Source organism: Atractosteus spatula, chromosome 5 (assembly GCF_055471065.1).
Source record: "Atractosteus spatula isolate fAtrSpa1 chromosome 5, fAtrSpa1.hap1, whole genome shotgun sequence".
Lineage (NCBI taxonomy): Eukaryota > Metazoa > Chordata > Actinopteri > Semionotiformes > Lepisosteidae > Atractosteus > Atractosteus spatula.
The window spans coordinates 37,888,225-37,915,033 of NC_142710.1; the positions used below are offsets into that span (position 1 = coordinate 37,888,225).

The 26,809-nt window shown below is 37.5% G+C and overlaps 1 protein-coding gene across 5 annotated transcripts in view; it reads right to left on the minus strand.

Annotated features, from left to right (window-relative positions):
* Positions 1-26,809, minus strand: part of rbm20 (RNA binding motif protein 20) — an 83,122-nt gene that overhangs the window by 12,724 nt on the left and 43,589 nt on the right. For all 5 annotated transcript variants that reach the window (XM_088917874.1, XM_088917878.1, XM_088917876.1 and 2 more), the window contains exons 2-6: positions 16,301-17,405; positions 13,452-13,513; positions 12,807-12,904; positions 11,574-11,674; positions 238-381 (exon numbers count right to left, since the gene is read on the minus strand). In XM_088917874.1, the coding sequence (XP_088774000.1) occupies positions 238-381; positions 11,574-11,674; positions 12,807-12,904; positions 13,452-13,513; positions 16,301-17,405 (1,510 nt within the window). The remainder of the gene's footprint in view (positions 1-237; positions 382-11,573; positions 11,675-12,806; positions 12,905-13,451; positions 13,514-16,300; positions 17,406-26,809) is intronic.

Sequence of the window (26,809 nt, forward strand, 5' to 3'; positions counted from 1 at the left end):
TAGTGTCCAGAAAAAGAAGAGCATTTGAAATGAGAAATAAGAAGAGAAGAAGGAAAAAAATTACCAGATGTCAAAAAGGAAGACTGGTTATCCTTCCATAAAAGTTACATCATTATTTAGCTTTCTTGGTAATTCTAATTTTAAACACTGCACAGGCAGTTGTGTGGTTCTGCTGAGCTGTGGTAATGAAAAGCTGACTGACAGCATGTGTGTCAGGCTTGGCACAATGGCCCGTACCTGGTGAGTAGACCGCATGAGAATGTAGTTGGTGACCTTCCCAAATGGAAGGCCTAGGTTGATGACATCATTTTCCATACAGCTCCCTTCTGGTATATTACAGATATGAACGACTCGGCTAGGGCCAGACTTCCTCAGAGGGAACTAAGAGAGAAAGCACTTCTTGTTAAAGTTACAGAGCAACATTCAGACAGTGACAAGAAAAAGAATACAGGATTGCACCTAGACATGTCCTTACATCAGGGGAAGTTATACATCAAACTTTTTGATCCACTATACTGAGGTGTTTTGACAGAGCCTCTTCATTGTTTTGATTTCATTACTAGATAATAAGTCCATTTTAACTGTTTCATTCAATCCAGCAACAGGCACAGTGGGATACACTCTGGATGGGATGCCAGTCCATTGAGGGGCACACACACATACGCACACTAGAGCCAACTTTCCCAATTAAAAAACACTCTATGCTGACAATGTAGCAGTTAAAAATATAATAGATTATAATTATCTCCTTGCAAATAAGGTGGACTCAAGTAGGCTCACAAGTGAAACAGAAGGCAAGGTTTGAGATCACTTGGGCTGGCATTTACCAGTTTCTGCTAGTTGGAGGATATGATCTACTACAACAGTGAGAAATAATTTTCAACGTTGCTAGAAGAGTCCAAATACTCTGAAAATGCCTAATATTTACAAGATGTAATCATTTCATAAATTCCTCACCCGTTTTTGGTATAAACTCTGATAACAAATAGAAAACATGCAACTATCAGCTATATTATCAGCAACACAACTGCTGCCATTACCAAAAATAAGCATTGCAAGCAATAGCTGAAACCCATACTTTAGACTAATGAGCTCACTTTATTTCTAAAACAGCAGAAAAAGTAAGCCATGTAGTTGCTTTCAACAATTTATTACACTCTTAAATAAACATAAAATATTTAAGTTCTTATACCTAAAATATTCAAAAGACAAAGACATTATTCATTGACTCTTCTAATCCTCCAAACAGAAATCAGTCTCACAGAAAGTCACAACATGGAACAACAACAATTTTGATTTGATTTTAATTGATATTTAATCTAAACTTGTGGTAACTGCTGCTTAACTACAATATATCTAAGTATTGAGAATGAACAATATTTGTTCTATTTTCTTTCTTCATTCTTATAAGCTAATGGAGAGGATGTACAGTTAAAACCTATACCCACTGTCACCACTGGTGATGTTTCCTTGTTTTACTTTCATTGGTGTTTCATGTACACCAGGCTGGGTGCTTGCACAATTTGAAGCCAAATTTGAATGAACAGGAAAACTAACCACGTCAGTTACAACATGCTCTGGATCTGCATGATGGTGAAACTCTTTGTGTTTTCAAATGGTAATATAGCCAGACCTCAAATCTTTTGGTTCAACAACAAAACGAAGATTATGTGGAAATTAAAATGAATGAAAAAAAAAACAAAGACGGCAGATTTTTTACAAAAATAGTTGTGTGTGTCTGGAATAAATTTTTCAGCTAAGTGTCGTGTTGTGTTGGAGGAAACTATGAACTGTTTAATTCAGGAGGCATAGCCAAGGTAGTGGTAGGACAAAATGTGGCAATAGCCGTGGTATTTGGGCAATGAAAGAGCAGGCAAAGAGTTCAGTTATGGCTAACCCAATTTATGCGATGGTTGTGTTGGCATTTGTGATGCAGCAGGACTCTTATTTTTCTGGTAGAGTGTGCTAAGCCATAAGCCATCAACACCTTGACCCATTAAACATTCTGAAGTATTCATGGAAATGTACCAAGCAGGCACTTTACGTAGTGTTGACAAGTATTTTATTGGCAGACACATCTGGCTGCAGGGTCTCTCTCTCTGACACTGTTCCCTGCCTACCTCTGCGAAGCACTCTCAGACACAACACGGCTCTGCAGGGTCTGTTAGCTCTTGTCCCACCCGCACCCTGACTTACCTTGAAATTGTGGATGCATGACCAAAACACTCTAGTTAAACTTTTAGAACAGCAGCTTTGGAAAACAGACATGCAATATGGCCCCCTTGACACAATAATTAGGACAAAAATAATAACTGCGAAGCTTGTGATTGCTGACATGAAGCAGCTACTGTACTTTGGGGGTTCCTCATGGGTGTGGTGTTTTTTTTTCTTTGGATTCTTATGAGGACTTTTCTTTTGGACCAAAACATCTTGGAAAGTGATGGTGAAACTCCCTTACAAAGACAAAGAATGAAATAAGAAAGGATGTGTTGGGGATGGGTGAAATTACATTATGTTCATCATAGTCAACCTATACATTAGATTACATTTGAGCTGTCTGGAAGGAGGAATGAAATTCATGTTGCTCTTTAACTACAAGTAATCTTTTACTAATTTTTCTTGTTTATCATTATGCATGGTAGCAATATCTAAATACCTTAAATATGATGCATCAACTCGACTGAGACCCTCACCAGGAAATGCAGACTGAAAATTGCTGGAAAGATACCAATTTAGTAACTAAGTTATCTTCAGAGATGTATACTCAATCTCAAAACCAATCCAATATATTCCACCCTACATTCCAACACTTTCAGCAAGCTTACAGTCATATTCCACTTCTAAATATGTCAGGTGAAAATAACTAAACAGTTTGTTCAACTGCTACTTTTAGACGCCTGAGGGACACAGCCTAGGATTTCCACATTAAAGGATGCCACACTAAATGGAACCTGTTTGAAAGAAATCTAGTAATAAGTCTAATAAAGTGATCTTATCTTATTAAAAAAAGAGGGGCGAAGCGATGGCACTGTGGCCAAGGATCTGTGCCTGTGGCTGGAAGGTTGCCAGTTTGAATACCCTACTCCATTGGGCCCCTGAGCAAGGCTCTTAGCCCCAACTGTTCCAGGGGCACTGTACAATGGCCGACCCTGTGCTCTGACCCCAGGCTCTCTCCCTATCTGTGTGTCTGTGTGTCTCATGGAGAGCAAGCTGGGGTATGCAAAAAGATAATTCCTAATGCAAGAAATTGTATATTGCCAATAAAGTGATCTTATGAAGTTATCTTATCTCTTATCTAATAGAAGTTTTGACCAGAAAGTTTTTAGTGCATCAAACACATCAAAGTATATACAAATGTTTATTTGCAGTCACCACAGAATTTCCACTCCAATAATACTTTTTTTGAAAATTAAAACTTACTTCAAATTCATACCACTTTATGTCTCTGGGTTGCTGCTGCGGTTGGTACTGAGATACTAGTTTCTGATGACAGAATTTCTTAAACATTTTTTGGCTTAATTAAAAAAAGAAGCAGTTTGCTAAACTTCATCCATAACAATGTTTTGAATCTTTGTATCATAAATATCATAAAATACACAAAATGAGCCTCAATGTGAATGCAAATCACAGTTAACATTCTTCATGACTCACAGTCCATTCAAAACGGAAAAACAGTATTTCAGCAACAAAAGGGACATCTGCCCCAGCAACATCCCTGAAGTACAGCCATAACTGCACGTGACATCAAGCCAAAGAAAATCATTGACTGATCTTTTACCTCTTGAAAAGCCCTATTCCAGCTACCAGTACTCTATACTCCACTGGTTCTTTTTTGTTCAACCTCTTCCGTTCCAGAACAACCTGCCAGCCAACAAAGTATTAGCAGGGAATGTGCCTTCAATCAGAGCTGCCTTAAATGTGTTGCTGCTTCAGTGTCTACTTTTATGTGTAATATACTGCTCATATCTATAAATACCTATCCCTGCAAAGCAAACACACAACCCAGTGACATGACAGTTATAATAAGGGTCATCCCTCTTAGATATGAAAATGTTACCTGACTCCAGAAGACATCCTGTTCCCTTTGTCGCTAATCCTGTTGGATTGCCAAGTATAGCAACCCTGGCTGATCCCTAACCCTCTTCATATGAGAAGCTAATCATGCTGTGCCACGTTAAGGTAAAACTGGCTCACCCAACGGACAGCTGACAAGGTGAAAGAATGGATACATATCATCACTTAATAACGTGTCTCTGAGACTCTGGGAAGGTGCTTTGCTTGACTTGCCTCTGAGCCCAGTGAGTCACTCACCTGCAGACATAGCTACAAATTGAAAACTGTAGATTTAAAAGGCTGAAACCTAACTCAGTGGGGAATTTCATATAAAACAATTGAGACAGGGTATTCACTGACTCCAGGATGAAGCCCTGAAACATTATTCTTTTGGTTGGGTTTGGAAAACCTACAGAAGCGAGGAGAAATGTTTTCCCAGAGACTCAATTTTGACAGACTTTCACTTCATGATCTTTGCACTGAGTATCAAAGATTATGTAACTCAAACATATAGTTCAGGCCAGAGCAGACCAAATGCATTGTACTATTATTTCTCAGAGAAGATAGTGGTGACTGTTGCTTTCTACACAGGCATATTAATAGGAATAATTTTAAGTTGTGCACATGAGCTATAAAAATACATACTGTATCTCTGCTAACACATAAGTAGATTAACTTATTTTTCCCTCATACATTAGTACATAAACCTTCAAGCTTTCATTATACTATCGAAAAAACTATACTTTGGCATGTCTTGGAGGTTTTTGGCTCAAAGAGTTTATGTAAAAATGTGTAAATAGCACAGTTTAACACATTACACAAAGGGCAGAGTGGTGGCTCTGTGGCTAAGGAACTGCGCCTGTGGCTGGAAGGTTCCTAGTTCAAATACTACGGCTGGCAGAGGAATCCTACTCTGTTGGACCCCTGAGCAAGGCCCTTAACCCCAGCTGCTCCAGGGGTGCCATATAAATGTCTGACCCTGTGCTCTGACCCCAAGCTTCTCTCTCCCCATCTGTGTGCCTTTGTGTCTCATTAAGAGCAAGCTGGGGTATGTGAAAAGACAAATTCCTAATTCAAGAAATTGTATATGGCCAATAAAGTGAAAGTGATCTTTAGTTTTGTCTTCACTGGGTAAGTGCTGGGCAGGGAATTCAGGACCATTTGAGCCATGATCTTTTGTTAAAGTCTACAGAACTGGGAGAGCTTGTTCAATTCCAGAAATGGCAAAATAAAAAGGCAAAATCTGGACAGTTCATTCCATTTTATTTTGAGCCACACCATGGAAATGTTCGAGCATTTGACTTCAGGAAAAATGCAGAAAAACTGGAAAATTAACAATGAATTTGATCTCCTCACAGGCTGTGAATCAGTTCCCATTTATCATTGTCATCTTGCTGGCTCCAGGTTAGCAAAGAGACCACACCACCAGGCGGCATACACAGTCTGATGTATTTACAGTTGGAACGTCTGATTTGATGTCAGAAAGGAGAGTAAGGCCCAAGCCACTGTTAAGTTGGGGAGGTGGGAGAAGGGCAGGGATCTGTGATTTATCTTGTGAAATACAACACTGTTTTTTTTATTTCTCAGGTACAGTATTTTACAGGACTTGTTTGTCTGATTTTACAATGGGTCTCCAATGTCAGTAGCAACTTAACACTGGCACTGTGGAAGTTCAACAAGTTCAACAAGGTGGAACAGCTCAAGAGAGAAAAGGCAACAGCTTACCACCCACATAGACCATCTGAACATAAACTAGCGAATTTACTTTCTATTTCCAGATATCTACATTGATCATCTGCTTTGGGAGCAGATTTTCACATGCTAATTTAAAGTGGGCTACATTTTAATACCACCGAACTGTCTTAAATATACTGCTCACATGCTCCAAGAGAAAAGTAAGAATTGGCAATAGTTAAACACTATTCTGGACTGTCCTTTTTTAACAAAAATACCATAATAATTTGATAATGTATCATAATACATGTTCAGGACCATGTTATCTTGAATATACTGTATAACTTCTGTGACCAATATAACATTACACTGACAACGTTCAAGCTAAACAGGTGTTTGTGAATCTAACCCTAATGAACTGCACTGCCTGGCCATGTGTCTGCTTGCTGAAGCGATGAAATAACAGCTGTAGGGCAACAAATGGAGAAACAGGACCAACTAACATGTAAATAAATACATCTGAAAAAAAAACTAGGCAAGAGAATATATTCATCCATATATATAAGACAAATATGAACAAATGCCACTGAGCTACTTGTGGTGAAGCTTTGAAACGGGAGCACTGATCTTCCTAACTGCCTGGGTGTTATGTCTTTATTTTATTGCTTTTGGCCTGAGACCCAACTCTAATCATATCAGATATAAAAGTGATAATTTTATTACCAGCTTCACACCAGAGCAAATGTCTAGCAGGAATATCCAGGAAAGGTCAGAGCACACCCAACTCAATAAACAGAGTATAACAGACTGTTTATCTATTAGACACATTACAGACAAGTTCAGGAATTAGTCTTTGTTTGGTTGCCTAATGAAACTGATCCAGGGGAGAACTTACTTGAAATTGCAGCCAAGAGTGCTTAAAATATTACAGGGCTGAAATGTCTGTTATGAATTCCTGGTTAATAGATGTGCTTATTGCAGTTAACTGAGGTCAGACACTGTGACCTTCAGTCAGGTGTTTGTCCTACCAAACACACAATACCTAGAACCATACTCTCCATGATCTGCATGCTGCTATTTTAATAAATGTACACAAAGTATACAAGTAATACGCCTGGGACATTTGCTGCAATATGTTTGCATGTTATCAAGCTTCTTATAACACCACCAACTCTCCCAGGCCAATTATGAAAATACAGGAGCAGTAGCTAGAGGTCATAGAAATGCCAACCCTTTTAATTGAAATTACCCTGCAAACTGCCCAAACCATGAGACTAATATGTCAGCGTTTTCAATTAAAAAAAAACAGGAACTGCTGGCTTTCAGTCAGAGATGGTGACTGCTGATTAATTTATTCTTGCATGATTCTCAGCGCTATCTATGAGTCTGGAAAGTGCCCACTTCATCAGAATGTGGGACCCATAGTGAAATAGAATCTTTTCCATACCAGCAGATAACAGCATGTTTTAATCGCAATCCTACTGGTGTTTTATTATTGCCAACATTCTTGATTCTTTTTTAATTACACAACTTTTCTGCAGCTGTGTGTGATGGTTTCCTGAATGCTATCTTCAAGTGCTTCACTTCTTCTTAAAACAACTTTACTTATCCGTCATGATGTTCTAATGGGCAATAACTGTTCTAAACTAAACATATATTTAAGTATGAACAACAAGTGTTTTACACATTTGGTGAACCAGCCATTATTACACAACTACACAGTTTCAAAATTAAATTTTTCACATGTTCTGTATATTTTCCTTAAATTATTACAGTTTGTTTAAGTGTCAGAAAATGGGGTCTGATTTCAGTTACAGTACTTTCCTGTTCTTTGTTTTTGTTGTTCTCATTAAATTGTTTTCAAAAATATCTGGTTAACATAGGTTTCTACCTGTAACATGGCAATTGGGATGCAGTTTATGTTGTTTATGTAAAGTATATATGGGCTTTTTGGTGATGTCATATGATAAATAAAAGCATATCTGTCCTTACTATGTCAGCAACTCCAGAGCTCAGCATTATAATTTTAGCATTAAAATGGGATGTTTCCTTTCTGTGCTCCTTACGTGTAATGACATCTCCTACCAGCAGAAGGCACTGTTACCATACTTCCATTCTGTCACTCTGACTACCTCAAGTGCAGGAAGGCCAATTACAGCACATCCTCCCACATTTAAACTATGCTAGTTTTTTCTAAATGGGAAATTAAAACGGAAATCAAGCTTCCAACTTCTGAAATTAAAAAAAGAAAACTATAACATGTACGAGACACAAAATCAAAACTGATTCATAAAGAAATAAAAGAAGTAGACAAAGTATGCAAGAAATACCAAAATAAGGGACAGTTTCAATCCTTAAAGTTGAAAGACAAGAACACAACTGCAATATTGCTAGGAAGATACAGGCACTTTGTTTTCTTTGTCAGACACACACATATTGAAAACTCCAAGCATTTGTGCTTTAAAATGAAAGAAACTGCTGTACTGTATGTGTTAGTTTGGTCTGTGTCTTTTTCCTGCTATACAACAGGTCCCTAGAGAAAATTTGTATGGCCGTTTTTTGCAACATAATACGTAAATAAAAACTGCATAGTCAGAATCGCAAACAGTGGATTGCAAACAGACAGCACAGTGGCACAGTGTTTAGCATGGCTGCCTCTCAGCACTGGGGCCCTGGGCGCAATTCCAGACCTGGGGTGCTGTCTGTGTGGAGTTTGTATGGGTTTTCTCGCAGTCCAAATGTCCAAAAACCAGGGGGTTAATTGGTTTCTAGGAAAAGTGTGTCAGTGTCTAAATAAGCCCCATGATGGACTGGTGTCCAGTCCAGCATGTGCCTGTTGCTTGTTGGAATAAGATTCGGCTCCCCATGACGCAGAATTGGAAGTAGTTACAAAACGGATAGAAGAAGGTTTTGAGAAAAAGATACACTGGACCATAGGTTTCTTTTCATCCTTCATGCTTTTTTCACCTCTGAATTCAAAATATATCAGAAATACAAGAAAATCATTTGATAAGTTCAGTATCAACTACATCATCAACCTGATCGGACGCCAGAAGACAACTAACAAATGTACAACAATTCCAAAGACTTTCAATGCTATCTTAATTTCCACTTACGGGGATGAATGAATTAGACAATGCAGATTATAATAACATTTTTATTATAAACTACATTCAGTAATTCATTCATCTCACTAAGTGGTATTTAAATGTAAGTGGTATTTATACAGTAAGTATATTTATTTAAATAAATAGGTTAATTTGAAACAAGATACAATATTGTTTTTTTCTTTAGCTTTTTTTATGGCTTTTGAGTTACACATTTAGCAATATATTTACTGTGAAGGGCAGTTTTATGGTTGTGGTACTGATAAAGACAGAGGATACCCGAATTGATGCATGAGACTATATCTGACTGCCAAAAAACGACCAAAGGATTACACAGGCCTGACACTGAATTCTATTACCATTGCACACAGGCTGCGCTGAGGACGGAAAGATTAAAGCAATGTGCCTGAAGAGAGAACCGTCCACAGATAACTGACTGCTGCCTGGCCCTTCCAGAAGGATTCCTGTCTGTTTATTCAAAGTCAGCTCCCTATTGGTAGAAGAAGATGCTGACTGCAGGTTTCAGTCAGTCACACACTCCACACCTAATCCCAAGTGACTCAGTTAAGTCTGTCTGTTTGTCCAGAGAAGGGCCGGTCATCCACTGATCACATTACTGCCCTGCAGTTTGAAACTTAACTCCTGAGCTGCCAAACTCTCAGAGTTATATGCAGTGTAAGCTGTCTGAAAGTTAAAGGTCCGGTTAAAAAAGTTACCTTATCTTCTCTTGCCAGATTTTTACAAGCACAGTCTTTATGTTCCTATGTTCTTGCAGTTCTGACGTCTTTCAGGTTATATGCGGTGTGGTATGGGGCAGGCACTTAGTTTCTCAGTTCTTTATTTTCCTATATTTGACTTCTTTAGTCACTTGTGGAAGATTATTTCCAAAGAGAGATGTACAGTAAGTGGCAACGTGAGACAGTGTACAAAGCTTCAGAAGGCTGTGGAATGGCTGAGAGACAGTTTCAGCTTTCAAGTTTCAAGGTGGACACAAGAGCTATCATGAGGACAACAACATTGTGGCAGTTTTTCCAGCTTACCACTTACACCCTACTGTTGTCCTATGTATTCCTGAAATTCCCTATCCAATAATTTAATGGTTGTTTTAATTTCTGCACCCAAAGATATAAATCTGGGGTGATGGTGAACTATGACCACTATTTATCTCCGGGAATCCAGGACCATCATAACAAACCAGAGTGTGGCACCGTAACTTGGGAATGTGAATCATAAAAACGTCTCCTTACTACAAATCCCTCAGTGCAACAGCATCTCGGCATGCTAGGAACTGCAGTAGTGTGAACAGAAAAGCTGTTGTCAGTTCTGCGTAAGATGGAATTTTTATGATACAGATTCCAGAAAGTGCAATATAATCCTTGTTTTTTTAGCACGTTCTTGACTCACTGCAGAAATCGTATGTTAATTGAATTGTGTTATGTTTGTTGCATTTGTGCAATTACTGCACACAGTGCTCAGGTGCCTGCTTGGCACTCAGAAGGAGACTGATATTACAGTCTGTGCTGGCCTGCAAAAGTCTGTGTGTGTCTGTAGAAAATAAACTGGTTCTGTTTATGTTTTCAACATTTATGTGCCATGCTTTTCTATACACAACAATTCGGTTACAGGCAGTGCTGTTCTCTGTAGGCATTTCGGGATGAGCTCTCTACAAGGATAAATACTTTGCACTTAGAAGTAACAAAACTCTGCCTCCAGAATGCAAATAGACTAGTAATAAAATAAAAATACAAAGAACATCAACAACTCCTTTGTGTTTCCATTTTCTCTGAGTTTTGAACATTTCTTTGCTCCTCGGGTACTTCCACCTAAATTAACTTCTTCACATTCACTGACACAAACAGGTAATACAGTTTCATAATCTTGTCTATTGCAGTAACAATAAATACACAGCGCCCACCAACGCAATCAACAATAAATTTTAACCATTCAGCTATACAACCCTTTTAAAACAAATGGGGAACAAGTACTGTAGCATGGCAATTGCGTTCTGGGATAATGTTATCCTTGCAGTAAACAGGTTTTTTTTTACTGACCATATGCTGCACAAGCAGGTGGACTTTTATTGGAGCTAATATTAGTTCGTGTATACAAAGTTTGCACTTTGGTGTTGAAAGGACTCATAAATTACATTGACCAAATGGATGTACGCAGGATTTAAAGAAGATCTTCTAGTTCGTAACATCTAATGTTCAACATGCAGTGGACATGCTGTTTTGCTATATTTACAAATACAAGCACTAGTTAACAGAACAGAGATTCGATGTAATGGGGCCTATACAAGTAGCAGGGATGCATTGTTATGACTGTCCTTAATTTCAAAGGGTGTCCTTGGGTAGTGTGAGGTTAAAACCCAACTCAATCTTCCTGAAGGACTCACTGGCTCAAAACATTTGTTAACTGGTCACCTTCACCCTTGTGTGCATTTCAAATTTAACTCTTTCTCAAGTATCATAAATCAGACCCTTTAAATTCACAATAATCATATTGTCTTTCAGAAGCTTTATTCGATCGATTAAGAGATTAGGAACTCTGAGCTATTCTGAAAATATTTTTCATTAGAGCGGATGTGGATATTGCCATAGGAGCTGGATTTCGGGAATGCTAGTTCGTGCATTTCATATAGAATATTTCACAGAGCACGTAAATGGATCTGTGAGATCTGAGCTGATACACATGGACATTTTTTATATTATAGACACCTCAGAACAATGTTCCACTGACCTGTGACCCTGACTGAGGCGAAGAAAATCCAGGGCCTGCCAGAGGTTGTGCTCTCATTGCTGCAGTAGTTAAATAAGTAGAGTTGGGCCCCAAGGAAACATCTATTTCAATTAAAAAAACAAGTAAAATTATAACGACGACATCAGACTGCCAATATTCGCTAAGAACTAAAATGAGTAATAAGCCACCTCCCCGAGCTACCATAAACTTTCTGTGCTTATTATTAATTCATATTTTAATACTTTAATACATTTTTAATATTATTACTACAGCAAATGTTTGTTAGCATAGAAACCATGAGGAAAAAATATCAGTTTAAAGTACTGCTTGTACAAAAAGGCCCATAAATTATAAATATTAAAGTTATTTTTTCTAATCATTATTGGTCTGACACTTTCACCCAAAGTAATCTACAATATATCTGTACCCATTTATACAGATGGGTACGACGACATTAGACTGCCAATATTCGCTAAGAACTAAAATGAGTAATAAGCCACCTCCCCGAGCTACCATAAACTTTCTGTGCTTATTATTAATTCATATTTTAATACTTTAATACATTTTTAATATTATTACTAAAGCAAATGTTTGTTAGCATAGAAACCATGAGAAAAAAATATCAGTTTAAAGTACTGCTTGTACAAAAAAGCCCATAAATTATAAATATTAAAGTTATTTTTTCTAATCATTATTGGTCTGACACTTTCACCCAAAGTAATCTACAATATATCTGTACCCATTTATACAGCTGGGAAAATGTGAATGAACTATTTTACTCAAGAGTACAATAGCAATGCTCCACCAAGGATATAATTACAACATTAAAGCCCCAGTCACTACTATGCACTGCTGCCACCCTAACTGATTAAAAATATAGTTTCTGTAAAAAATGAGTTCATTCTAGACAGCAGCTATTTGAAAGTCAACTGTAAAGAATTTAATTCTTTCTGTTAAGTTAAATGAAGTTGTAGAGGATGTCAGTATATTTTAGGAACATAATTAGCATCAACAAAGACAATTAAGCCATGAGTAATTTCATTTATTTAGGCAGTTATTTATATATACACTCAGTATTTAGATATAAATAGAACACTAGCATTACATAGCTTTAAAGCCTGTTGAGCCTTAACAGCTTTTCAAATGAAGCTCTCCAACTCTCAAAATAAACCCCATTACTGAACGTGTTTTATTTCTAGCCTCTTAAAACATGTGGCTTTAAATAATTTTTACCTTGGTTTGAAGCAGATGAAAAAGTCATGGTGGTGTTTGTTGAGGAGTTTAGACATACGTCCGGAACCTTTGGAAAATGAGCAGGTCCAATGGCAGGACTGAGAAACAGAGAAGGCAGGTGAGCGAGTACTGTCAGGATGCAGGAAAGCGGCAAGTGCTCATACATCTTCAGTAGCCACTAATATTAAAATCAGTCACACTACATGCTGAAAAAACAGAGGCATAGAAATTAGAGCTCTATAGTAAAGAAAGCACTGGTCTCTTAGAAAGTAAGTACTTTGGACCTGGAAAAAGAGTATTCTTATGTTGCAAAGAACCTAGACTCCCAGTAATGAAATGAAAGATATAATTTGGTACTTTAATATGACATTCTTTGACTATCAAATACACAACATTTGCTTCCCTTTCCATTTTCTCTAGATCTATAGTACAAATTAATGATTATTTACTAACAAGCAGGAAGAGACTGACTCATGAAAAGTGCACTATTAATAAAATGTATTATATTATAATATAATCATATTATAATAGTATGTCATATACTACCATAACATAATTGATATAGTATAATATATTGTTTATTATTATTATTATTATTGTTGTTGTTGTTATTTTAGTATGTAATGTTTGTTTTGATGTACTCACCATTCTGAGAAAAGAGCACGGTTCTGCAGATGTAACTCCCCCTTGACATGCTGGTCCCAGTCCTGTAATTGTTAATGGACAGATGACGTCAGTATGACATTATCAAACGTTATGACAATACTAACATGCAATAACCCCAAGGACAAAGTTCTGTAAATAAAGAAATACTTTATAAAATGCATCCTGTCAGAAACCACGTTATTTGAAAGAAAATGACAGAATCCTTTGAGTTCAAATGCACTGTGTGCTCTTTCCAAACGAACCTAGAAATTATAGCACTTTATTTTTGTTCCTTCAAACTCATCACATTTTTTTGCATAGTTCTTCTATGGTATTTATGCATTGTTGCATCAATAGCTATTTCTTTGGTGAATAACTGTTTTCATTAAGACGGCTCTGACCAAAATATAAAAAAAAACAACATAGGCCATCAGGAAGTGCAGCTAGGAAACAAGCAAGTGAGGCACATGACTCTGAAGCCCCTAAAAACTGAGAAAAGGCTGCACAAGCAGTGATTACACTCCCTCCCATGAGGAATCTTTTTCTCACGATTACCCAGCAGAGAACTTTTCAGAAATAATAGTTTCTGCAATAGTAGACCATTCAATAGGCCAAACAATGTAAGACCAACCAAATCTAACCGAATAATGAAGAAGAAAAATACAGTGGTACTGCTATCACTAAATTATGAAGACTAGAGAACATCTTTTATGTGCTGTTCTCCAGCGTTGTAAATTGAATAACCGCTGAGATGACGTGACTGTTTTGCTGGTGTAATAACCCCGGGCTAGAGCTGCTGCTACCAGCCACTTTCTTGTACTTGAGTTTGTTTGTGATCCATCCATGATGGTGGGGATGAGGAATAGGGTTGAGTCTTTACCTTCTGTTTCCCCAATTAAGAAAGAATTTGATTTTCCTGAACTTGCAAAAAAGGTTGTTTTTGAATGGAGAACAAAGCTAAGTTTCATCAGTTTAGATAGAATTACACCCTTTTTTCCATGGATACTGATAATCACACTTAAACCTCTCACCCTTTGTATGCTTTGCTTTTTCTTAAGACTGACTTTAAGTTTCATAGAGTGGTTTAGAGTGTAGTTCTTGTTTTACAATACACATGGGACGCTGAGAAATTCAACAAGCTGATGTTGTCTATTATATATTCCGAATTTCTTGTTCAACTTGGAATAGTGGGATTTTTTATTTCTATTATTTGTCTCATTTTAAGGGAGATTCTCTGCTTTGAATTTTTTGACAGTTGTTGTGGTGGAGACTTTAAATATTAGTTATTTGGAATGAATGGGGAGGGAATGTGGAATAAGGCTTAGGATATCAATTCTAACACTTATTTTTCATTAGCAGATGCTCTGTATGTTTTATTCATTACTGACATTATTTATTCCTGTTTGACAGCAGATTTGGTCTCTGATATCCATGACTAATGTTTCTATTTCATCCTAGAGTGTATGTGGGGTCATTTCTCCTTCTAAACCTGTTAGCTCTTAAAAACAGTTATGAAGGAAAAAAAGTATGATGCCATCCATTTGAAACAAAAAGATATCATCAGGGATGCCCACTTTAAGCCCTCTTGTTTGCCCCAAACTGGGTTCAACTACTGTAACTCAAGCTCTCATTCACCTATTTTCCACATTCCTTACAGGTAATCCCCCTACAGTATCTGTTTGCCACCTTGGAGAAATAAATCGATTCACATTTTATTTTATATCTTTAATTCAGATGGTGTTCACTGATTCTATGCCATGCAATCCCAAGACAAGTTGACTGGCCGTTTTTTTACAGTATGTCTCTATTTTGCTCTGCATGGTTATGGAACCCATGGGGGATGTTGTCCATTCATCCACTGTATAATCTCCTGTATTTCAGAGGCAAGTCAAAGGGATTGGTTTCCTCTACTTATGTTTATATTGCTCTATTAAAATGCTCAATCAAGCCTTTAGCAGCTGTCACTATTTACAACAGGGATTTTGAGTATAACAAAACTGACATTTCATGAAGCAACTTTTAGGATAATTTAAAGTTGGTTTCCAAAGTGATCCACTTAATATTCCACTTAAGAGTGTACTTGATCAAACATTATTAAATTATTTGCTTATCTCTAGTCCGTGTGTATAGCCTGTCCATAAGAGACTGCAGGCACCTTTGTACTGTACAGGTTTGGTAAGTGCAGGAAATACAGTATATATTGGCAACAGGTGTCTTTTTTGTGCAATATGTTACAGTCAAGGACCTTCCTCAGTCTCACCTAGTGTTTTTGGTTAATTCTTACTCAAATTGGCCCCTCATAGAGGCAAAAAGTAGTTCTGACAGGTCTGGCATCTGCTGTACAAAGATGCTGGTGCTACAGTAGGTGATGCTAATTATTTAAATGGAGTTTTCTGCTGCTCAGGTTCATTGTTCTAGGGCAAGATTTAACAGTGGTAGCCCTTTTCAAACCTATATTTCAGAATTCTTCTACCATAGCTGCTTGATTTAAATTTAGGCATTCTTTGGTAAGAAATTTGGAAATTTGGACCACTTATAGTAGTCTATATTTTCAACATCCATTATGATTTACATGAAAAATAAAACTAATAAAACACTTTACAAACTGGCTGCTTGAGTGTACACCATTACTTCTGTATTATTAGGAGTTGAAATACTCTTGTGTGACTTTTTTTTTAGGTTCACAACATTTTAAACAACCCTTGTATACAGGTATATTTTAATTTCCTTTATAAAAAAAAAGAATCTGCGACAAGGTGCTGGAAGATGTATTGAAAAACAAAGGAAAAAAAGCAAATAGTGAGTTCCGCAGACAGGGATGCTGATTTCCAACACACAAAGAAACCCACCTTCAGATTAAAGACCTTCTTGTCACAGATGGTGCAATGGTGTGGCATGTGCACCGGAGTCACTGCATGGAAGTCATTGAGCTGGTGTGGCTGGAGGGGCACAGGACCACCCATGAGTGTTTCCTCTCTTGGCTGGACTTGCTGGTATCCCACAAACCCCTGGGTACTACCGCTGAAAGGTGGCCCAGCGCCAGAGCAGTATTTGGAGTCCGTGGTTGGCTCCTCCGGGTTGTATAGCTCACCCCTTACGTGGAAAGGTTGGCTCGATGTGGCCCACGTGACGCCTTGGGTAGGGGCCCCCTCCATCTTAGACATGGCACCCTGTTGTTGCCACTGTTCTTTGTGGTTGACTGGTGGAAAGGCACTTGGATTCGGTTCTCCTGCAAAACACGACTGTTTTCCCAGTCCCTCTTGTCCCTGAGGGCTTAATCCATAAAAGTCCCTTTGAAACCCACTTTGGTTTCCCATCTTTGACTGGGCACTAGAAAGCGGTAAAAACCCATTTCCTCCTTTGTCTGATATGTTGGGACCCCCACTTAAGATGCTATACTGGCTGCGCCTGTCAGTGTCTGAGGGTAACATTGTGTGGGCTGACAGGCTGATTTTACTTCCATATTCTGAAGTAAGCTGGTTGGGTGTTTGAGAAAAGCCACCAGTATAGGGATTCAGTCCAATGGTGGTGTGATTTTGGTTCTGGAGAGGTCCTCCACAGCCCAGATCTCCCCCAACCAGGGGCCCCAGAGCAGTGTTCTGTGGAGGAAAGGGCAGTCCACTGGAGGGAAACCTGGAGGCCAACATCCCTGAGCCCAGATGGGCCCCACCAGTGTGACTCTGAGGAGTGCTGACCATGGGTGAAGTCAACTGGTTAAAGAAGGGCTGAGACATCGCCACCTTGGAAAGAACCTGGTTCAGAACGGTGGCAGCTGCTGCCGTGTTGCTGCTCACGGCTGTCTGGGCCAGCTTCAGCCTGTGCAGAGTGAGTTGGGCCTGGAGCTGCGCAAGCTGCAGACTGGCCGGGGTTAAGAACAGAGGATTCTGGCCTCCCCCAGAAAGCTGACTGCCAGTAGGGAAGGGCTTCTTTTCCTGATGCTCCGACGAAGAGGCGCTGTGAAAAGGCAAACGAAAACAAAACAGTTCAGCCTTCATAAAAACCTTCCCAGACTACTTCCATCTCACTGCGCCCAAAGTTATTTGCTTCCCTTTTTTAACTACGATGCCCTTTCCATATTCTGATGGACGCCCTCACATGGTTGCTAAATTTAGGATCGGCTACTATTAATCAAAACATCTGTGAAATTCTGCCATCACTCATCCTGCCCCCTATCCCTTACGAGAGTGGAGGAAGCTATGAAACCAATCAGATTAGAAGTGGCAGCAACACAAGAGAAAGTTGTTATTTGTCCCGGACAACACGGATATTTTTACCTTTAATTAAAGGAGTTCACTCCTAAGAGTGAAGGGTGCAAGACCGATAAACCAATCACATCGAGTGCAGGAAGCATAAAAATTTAAACTATGTTAATTCTAATTTACTCTGAGTCACAAATAAACTCCTTAGCATAGCGGTTGAGAAACATTTTGTCAAGTGACAAGGGACATTAAAACAACCAGGGATGCTCAAATCTAAGTGACTGTATGTAATTTTATAATTAAGACTACCTTTGCAAGAGAGGAATTCAAGAGCATAAAACTACCTGCAACAGTCTACAGACTTACAGAAACAGAAACCTCTTGATACACTATGCTGTATGTTAAGTGAAAATATATTTCTGAAAACTGCTAATAGTATGGATTAATTTCACAATAGCTTTTCCTAAACAATAGATGACAGTTTAAAATCACGGCATGTCAATTGTGACAGTGAACTGAAATGAAGAACTGTAGACATCTCATCCACAAGAAGGTGAACACAAGAACTGGACAAGAGAACCAACTAGGTGCCTCTGTTAATTTTTTTCTTGTTGATTTTGTGTCGTCACAGTCCCTCTTATTGCTTGGACCACATGAAAACATAGAAAGAAAGACTGTGAATATCAGCAAATTAAAAGCCACAAACCCCCGATTTATCATCTGGAGCTCACACACAGGTCACAACAATAACAATAGCGTCCACACTAATAATAATTGCATTTGTACAGTGCTTCATATGCCAAACAACACTGCTACAACACGAAAGAGAATATGGTCAAGATGGTAGGGAATTTAGTAGGGAGATGGCAGGGAATTACTTAGAATATTTTTACTCATTTGTAGTGCTCTGTTTCTTTAAATGACATTTAAAACAGTGCTAAAGAAGAAGTCTTTATATGCAGCAACCATAAAATTACAAACTGTAGACCTTTGCTTGCTAATCTCTGTATACAGAGCTTTGAAAATAAACACACAAATATGTATGAAGCATGGGATGATCTTATCTAAAGGTATGACTCTGATCTAAAAATATTCTGGTCTGACACAGCTTCTGATAGACAAATATGGGTTCCAAAGTAGACTGCTCTAACTTAGATCAATGTAATACTGTACAGTAACTCTCACAATATATCTAGATTTGGAAGAACCAGACACTAATTCCTTCCTACAGATCCTACTATGTAGATAGGCTATGTGTTGAACATGCCCAGTATAATGGTATGCACGATATCTTCAGATGTAAGATCTTCAGCCTGCAAATCAGAGAGGACTGTGTGCACAAATATAAATGAAAAACTATTTTGCTAGGTCCTTGGATTTCCTAGTAAGACTATTAGTCTTGTACGTTGTGATCCTGAAACTACGTTTACTTTTTGAGAGAACAACTAAACGTTTAACAGTGTCAAAAAGATTACATAGGCACCGATTTAAAAAGCAGTCCATTCTTTCTTATTTTTTTTCTGAATTGTTTTTTTTTACATGTTCTGTTAACGTAACCAAAAAGGAAATATCTTGTTTACCTCATATGCCTATTGTGTTCAACCTTTTTTACCAGCCACATTTTCTGAACTTTTATGAAAGGTATTTTGTTTTTCAATCAATATACAAAAAAGATTAAGTGTATACATAAACAATATACTGTATAGTGATTTGAACATTTGTACAACTGCAGGTCCCCAGTCCTCTATGTGGTTTTATGATTTTCTTTCCAAATGAGTTCTCAGTAAGTGAAGCAATGCTGCTCACACTATCCAAGCTTAGCCACTGACTGAATATGAACCTGCACTAGGGATGAAAGGTAGTAACATTAACCACTCTTCTTAATCAAGGCTTCCTAATGTTTATATGATCTTTAAAATGTCTAGATCACACACACACACTTCTTTACAAATCTACAATTATTCCATTCAAGTGTTTTTTGGTTTCCCTGATAAGACGTAGATCTCTAACTTGACTCTGTCTTGATGATTTTGAAAATCAAAACTGCACTTAAAAGTCCAAAAGTAGTAGATGACACAGTTTCTGCAAGATGCCCCAAGATGAAATGCACAAGTGGCCCAAGCCTGGATAGGTCTGCGCACGCCTGAAAGGACAGTGAAAACATGAATCACAAGTGGAAACTGTGGAAGTGTATTTATAAATGAGTACAGGAGGTACTTTTTTACCCAAAGGCGTGTGGGGAGATGGAACAAGCTATCGAACCACGATATTGCAACCAACACCACGGTTTCTTTCAGGAAACAGCTGCATGAGACCCTTGCATCCATTAACTATTAACTACCAAAAAGTCCAGAAAAGCTGAATGGCCTCCTCTCATTGTACCTGTCCTTGTGTTCTTAAGAGCGGAACAGGTAATCCTTGATACACTAAACAAAAGGGTCCACTGTGACGTGCCAGATGCTTGGGAGCTAGCAGCATTGTCATCAAGACTCCTATCTTTCCTCCACTGGGATGTTGACTGTTATGGGGACTATGGGGCTCATAATGTAAATAACAGGGAAAAATGCACATACTGTATGTTCTTCGATCCTCTCCTTCTGTTAAACGTGTTGTGGCAGAAAAACTGAGTTGATTAACAACTGGCAATTCCAAAGTTCAGGGGATAAAAAAAGAAAAATATTTTTAAAAAACTCTGGAATAATTTTGAACATCGTGTTTGATACATAAACCATACAGCTGAAAACAAACATTACATTACAGATCAGCACTGGAGTATGGATTTCTTTTCAACTGATAGTAGCAGGGATCTTTGACAATGTAAGAATACTATATCTATTTTTCTTAAAGCAGAACAAACATTTAGTATGGTTCTCTAGAAGATCATGCTCTCATTCGATAGAATCTGCTGTGGAAGACTAAAGACTTAACACCTATCCCAGTAAAGGAAAACCGAATGCTTGGTCACATGAAGACATTAAGGTTTTATTTACCAGTAGCTGGATAAGGTGTAAAGTTATCGCATATGTAAATTTTGTCACGGTAACATTAGAACCTAAAATTGAAATATCAGATGGGTAGCAGGGAACTGGAAAAGACACATGGGAAAGATCCAGGAGGTTGTGCAGTATTGTCACTTTCTTCAACGAGACAACATGGAGAGGTAATAAAACAGGCAACAAATATTATGGTTGGCTATATTGTTAAGAATTGTGTAGAATTAAACTAAAATGGCAAATTTCATCAAAATTCAAAGATATTGCTGCTCTAGAGGCTATAAAAATAAGAGCAACCACACTTTGTCCTGGCCTCAAGAGAATGTTAGACAGCCTAATGTCCTCTATTTACCATCTAGATCAGTGACATACTGTTTACTGTATGAGGAAATTTCAGTGGTTCTAGATTCAGTCCTTGTTTTGTCCTGCCTTTTTACATTTTTGTTTCCATTTGAAAACACCATGTTAAATTCCTGTAGCTTTAAGTATGAGGACTGCTCTTTTATGTGGTACTTACTGAAAAGCTTTCTGAAAGCCCAGACATACTGTGTTAAATGCCCTGATCTTATCCACTTCTCTTATTAGTTGCTCAAAGAAAGTGGATTAATTAAGCACATCTTAATCAGAGGTAGAATTATCTTCTGCCTCTACAATCGTTTCAATCACTTGGATTTTCTAGCCAGAAGGCACATTCCCCACCTTGAGAGTTACCTGAAATATAATATTAAGTAGTTTTTGATTACTTTCCCTTTTTTTAAACAAAAGAGTAAGCACTGTCTGGGCCAGGTAATTTCTTTACTATTTTACTAGCTCCCCTAGTTGCTTTAAACACCTCTCTCCGATTTGCTGAGATTATTTGGAATTAAGTGGAACTGCCTCTTTACCTGTAGCATATCCTTAATTTCCTCCCTTGTCAACACATGTGCTATCATTCAAAACTTCCACCTTTCTCTGCTCGTCTTCTGTAATAGACCGACTAGCAACTCCAGGAACTTTTAATCCCAAAGACTTTATTTCTTCCTTTACTGATCTTCTTCCCTTACAAACTGCAGTACAATTGAAAAGGCACTTGGCATTTATTTTGGCTCTCATTACTAGAATTTTCTCCCTCTTGACTTTTCTGATATCTTTCTTGAATTTGAGCTCATTGTACTTTCTGTTATACTGTATACTTTAGTCCCTTGAATAGCATTATTTTCTCATTAGTGATAAAGGTTAACTATTCTGACCAACATGTTTTATACTGTCCTTTTTAACTTTGGGTATAATTTGTTCTTATTCTCCCAGTATCACATTTTTCAACTGTACCCATTCATTTTCTACTAATTTCCTAATCTGTCCTAATCTTTCAGTATATCTGCCTCACTTGAATAGATCAGATCTATGGCTCTCTGACAAGATTGATAGGCAATCAGCCATTTACCACATCAACATCTTTAATCTCAGCATTTGTTCTCCCAGTTGGGCTATCCTAGTCTAAGTGAGGAACATTAATCTCCCAATAACTCAATCTCATCCTTGCATCATGCAGATCTGATTGCACTGCGTACTAAAGCATTTCAATAACTATCCGGGTTGGGTGGTCTGTATCATAGTCCAGTTACTAAATCTCTATACTATTTTAGATTCCTCTGCCTCTATGCTGTTTCTGAATGAAAATCCTACCCCACCATGAAATACTATGTCAGTCTTCCACCTCCTAGTTAATATACAGTACACCCAGTAATTGTAAATGTAAACTGTCTATCGAATTCTGTTTTGTTAGTGATAATTCTGAATTTCCTGGACTTGCACATGGTGAAAGTAAGATAAGAGAAATCTAGTTCTGCTTCTTGGTTTTGGAACTCACTCTTCAAATGTATCTTGCAGACCCATGGGCCCTATCCCTTAAAAACCACTCAGTGCAGGCTGCAGTGAGCTGAGGCCTGACCATGTACATAATAGGTGCAAGAAAGGACTGACCCTGGATGGGAAGCGAGAGCATTACAGGGCACACACACATACTCTCACACAAGTACATGGGAAACTATTTCGAGATGCCAGTTCAGCCAGTATGTCTTTGAACTGTAGGATGAAACTGGAGTGGAGCACCTTCAATGCAAGCTCTGCACAGAAGGTATCCCAGACTTGTATCAAAGCCAGGACCCAATGGGTTGTGAATCACTACCCCTGAGCATCTCTAGTAACAGAAAACAGCACATCTGTCTTTCAAAAGCTGGCTGAAAGACAAGCTACAGCTGCTCATTATCAGGAGCACCAGGCGAAATTGAGTTCTTATTTGTATGATTACAGATTTAACCAGGAAATGTGGAGGCACTTTTAAGAGATTAGTCATTAATTTTGTAGTATTTTATCCTCATCCTAGTAAACCATATTTTTTACTGGCCACCATTAAAGCAAAATAAAAAAAAACTTGGGCTGTAATGTCTGCTATCATTTTGCACAATCACTTTGGTAATCTGATACAAATAATAATCAAACTACATTTGCATTATGCATTCACAATTGATCATTTACAATTTCTGAATGAATCATTTATCATTCCTAATTTATTATACTTAGTGTGGAGTTATCACTTACTGTATCATTTTTACTCAGTTATACTCACATTTATTTACATTTATTTACTCATTAATGAGTCAGGAGGAAATAATACATTTTAAAACACTTCATAATAGTTCTTTATCAAAACTTTCTGTCCATGGACATTATTTCTCAAAATTAACCTTTCTTATTTAATAAATATACAGAAGTTGTCAATCAGCAAACCACTTTATGATGTTTTTAGAGGAAATGTTGTACTTCTAGATTACATCTTAAAATTTGCTGCATCTACAGTACCACAATTGCAAAATGTGTGTTTTATGTTAAACATTAATTTTATAGTCATTGGGATACTTGGCAAAGAGCTAAAATGGTTAAACCAAACTACATGTATAGACAAAAAGGTATAGATAGAAATAAACAAAATACTCATAAATTAAAGAAAACATGTGTAACACCCAGTTTCCTTTATATAGTGACACAGTTCAGATGGTAGTAAATGTGAAATAGCAAATGGTAGGAAGCTAAAACTACAATTAGAAAACTCTCACTGCCTTACAGCCTTTCCTCTCGTCACCTAGTCAAGACGACACCAAGATCGCTGTAAGTTAAGATGCAAATTGGTCCAACCAAAGAATCATGAGGTGATACACAGGATATTCTGCAACTCCTCCTCTTAACTAATAGCCTTTAGAATAGAAATGGATACCAACATGGGCTCCCAAAAGGAGATCTCACATATGCGCTAAAAACACTAATGAATGGGGCAACAGAAACTCTTTGCTGTTTTAGATTCCAAAGTGTTAGTCTTTGTGGTCTGTAAATCTGCCCACTTCCCACTTCTGTCCCAACGCCTTCACTGTGTCCTTCGGTCCATCTGCTAGCAGATGCAATGTCAGTGATGAAATGTCACAAGTGGCTAACAAGACTGTGAACAGGAGTCACGGGTGAGAATGTTGATTTGACAAGCGCCTCACTTAATAGTTTGATTAATTGTAATTCCTTATTTAATATATCAGCATGCATTCTGCAACATTAATATCACAATAACACAGCAGGATTAATGACACAGTTTTTAGAACCACCAAGGCATGATAAAAGTAGCAAATGTTTTTTTAATTATTATTTGAAAAATGATAGATTTAAATTGTTCCTTTTCATATTTGCTGCAGCACTTCAGCTATGTAACATTACATGTGGAAATAACACTAAATAATGAGGACCATATAAACTGGACATAATATTTGTAATATATGTAAAAACATTTCTGCACCCCTCCAAGATCACAACCTCACAAGACAATATAACACTTTCTTTTGGGTTTAGACTAAATATTTTATGTCTGTTAATTAGATTTGTTTTTCATACCCATTGCATTGTGCTATTTTTCCTCATATAAAAATCTAAATGTATACTTCTTACAAAAAACAAGAAAGTTATTTCAGTAATTTACAATGAAGAAGAGTTTTAAAGGATTTGTATCTATCAAGCAGGCGTGCGATATAGAAATGCACTCCTATCGTTGCTCTGTGTTTTTAAAACGGAGATGCTAAAAAAGCACATGTGATATTTTCATCGAAAACACCAAACAACGAAAGAGAACCTTCTGCTAAAAACAATGAAAATACAAGGTACTCTAATGGGACATTGAAGCTTCGTTGCAGGGGGTAAGCGTCCTCGCCTACAAATACTTCAACAGTTGAATTAATAACAAAATAATCACTGGGGAAAATAACGTGAAAGAAAATTAACTCAAATTTGAAGTCGGATATTTAAAAAATGCAACCATCTGCTTCCTGACAAATCGATAGCTTCCACAGTATTCACTGAGATACAAAAAACAGAAACAAGACTGTAACTTTTGATAACAATGTTACAAGACTGTAACATTTGATCCTCAAGCAGTGTTTTCTTCTGTGTTTGAATAATTATAGATTCAATCCATCAAGCTTGAATAATGGGGGAATAACGCGCAGTCAAAGACAGGAAAGGTACTGTACGATTTCCAAAACAAAACCTTCATGATTTATAATGCGGAAACAATATTGATGCATTCAGGAGATTGTTTCACATAGAGGGAGAGAATCAACTTGTCTAGAGCCGTCGCAGGATTTTATAGTTGATCATTAACGGGTGGTTCACACCGTATTTATTTGCGATCTCTGTTCATTTCCTTTTAAAATGTAATACAAATATGAAATACACTGTTTGAATATGTAGAAATTCCAATTCACAGCAAAAATATTTATTGAATTGAACGTAACAGTTATTTATTTGAATTGACACTGGCTGCTTTTCCAAAAGGGGTTTGTCAAACTTCAATGTCATTTACAAAGGTTTAATAAGTGCATTCTTGCGTGTCCGAACGTAACCGTGAACATGCCTTTAGCCCCAGTGATAATAGAGTGCTAAGCTTGTGCATCTCTTTCGTGAGACACTTGCTCCCACGCTATGGCCGAGATGGGGCCTAATCTGGGTTGTGGGCATCCTGGAGCTCCACTGCTGTTACCTGCTACGAACACGACATTTAAATTTTATTTTGTCTTTACAGGAATATGAGAAATAATTTGAGTGAGCCCATTTAGCTTGTTTATGTGCTAATTATTTAACCAATAATGATTTTATTAATAATAATTAACGGGGATCATTATGAAAAGGAAGTATTTAACGCCTTTGAGTGTACATATAATAGTATATACTGTACTCTACTAAACAAAAGAACTTGTCAGTATTTCTTTAATAATCCTACATTCGAAGATACCGTTGCTGTATGCATGTTTTATATAAACATACATCATGTATTGCAATTTTTTCGTTTTAACGTAGCTTTCCTTAAGATTTCCAATGAAACGTCGATTGTAATTATCTATACCACAGCATCAAAGGTTGCAAAACCATTTTTATACCATTTGAAAAACATACATTATACATAAGTGTGCATACTGTATATACGCGTGTTCATAAAACGTTGAGGCCTTCAGAAAGGGATTATGGTTTGTCCTCGGAAAAAAAACGTTAAATTATAAGTGAATCGTATTTTACTGTACGACGGCCTGCGGATTGAAAATAAGTCAAACCAATTTGTTTACACTTAAAGAACAGTTTATTTTAGCCCATGATAAGAAAAAGTAGCATAAACCACAAAAACAACAAACCCTAAAACAAATACCCATGATTATAACACTTTTTGTGTATAACTCTTTTATTATTAATAAAAGTTACCTGACGTTTAAACTCGAAATGTTTTTTTTTCCCATAAAATCACTGTACGGGTTTACAGTGCCTCTTGGGCACCAATAGTTTAACGTTATATTTTATTTAGTTAGGTTCTTTTGTACTGAAGGCAAATATAATGATTAGCATTTAGCAATGATAGATCGAGTTAATTGAATAATCGTCCCTGGCCGAGGACACCTACCACTTCATCAAACCTAGTGGTGTCCTTATTAACATTAACACGTTAGCCAATTTCATCGACAGGTAAGTAGATACAGTAAATGGTCATGGTTAGGGTTAGTTACAATTAGGCATAGGGTTTGGGTTGGAACTATTACTCTCCACGCACACATGCCCAACTATAGAGTAGAGCCACGAACGACCCTTCGACCCCCTGATTTTTTAA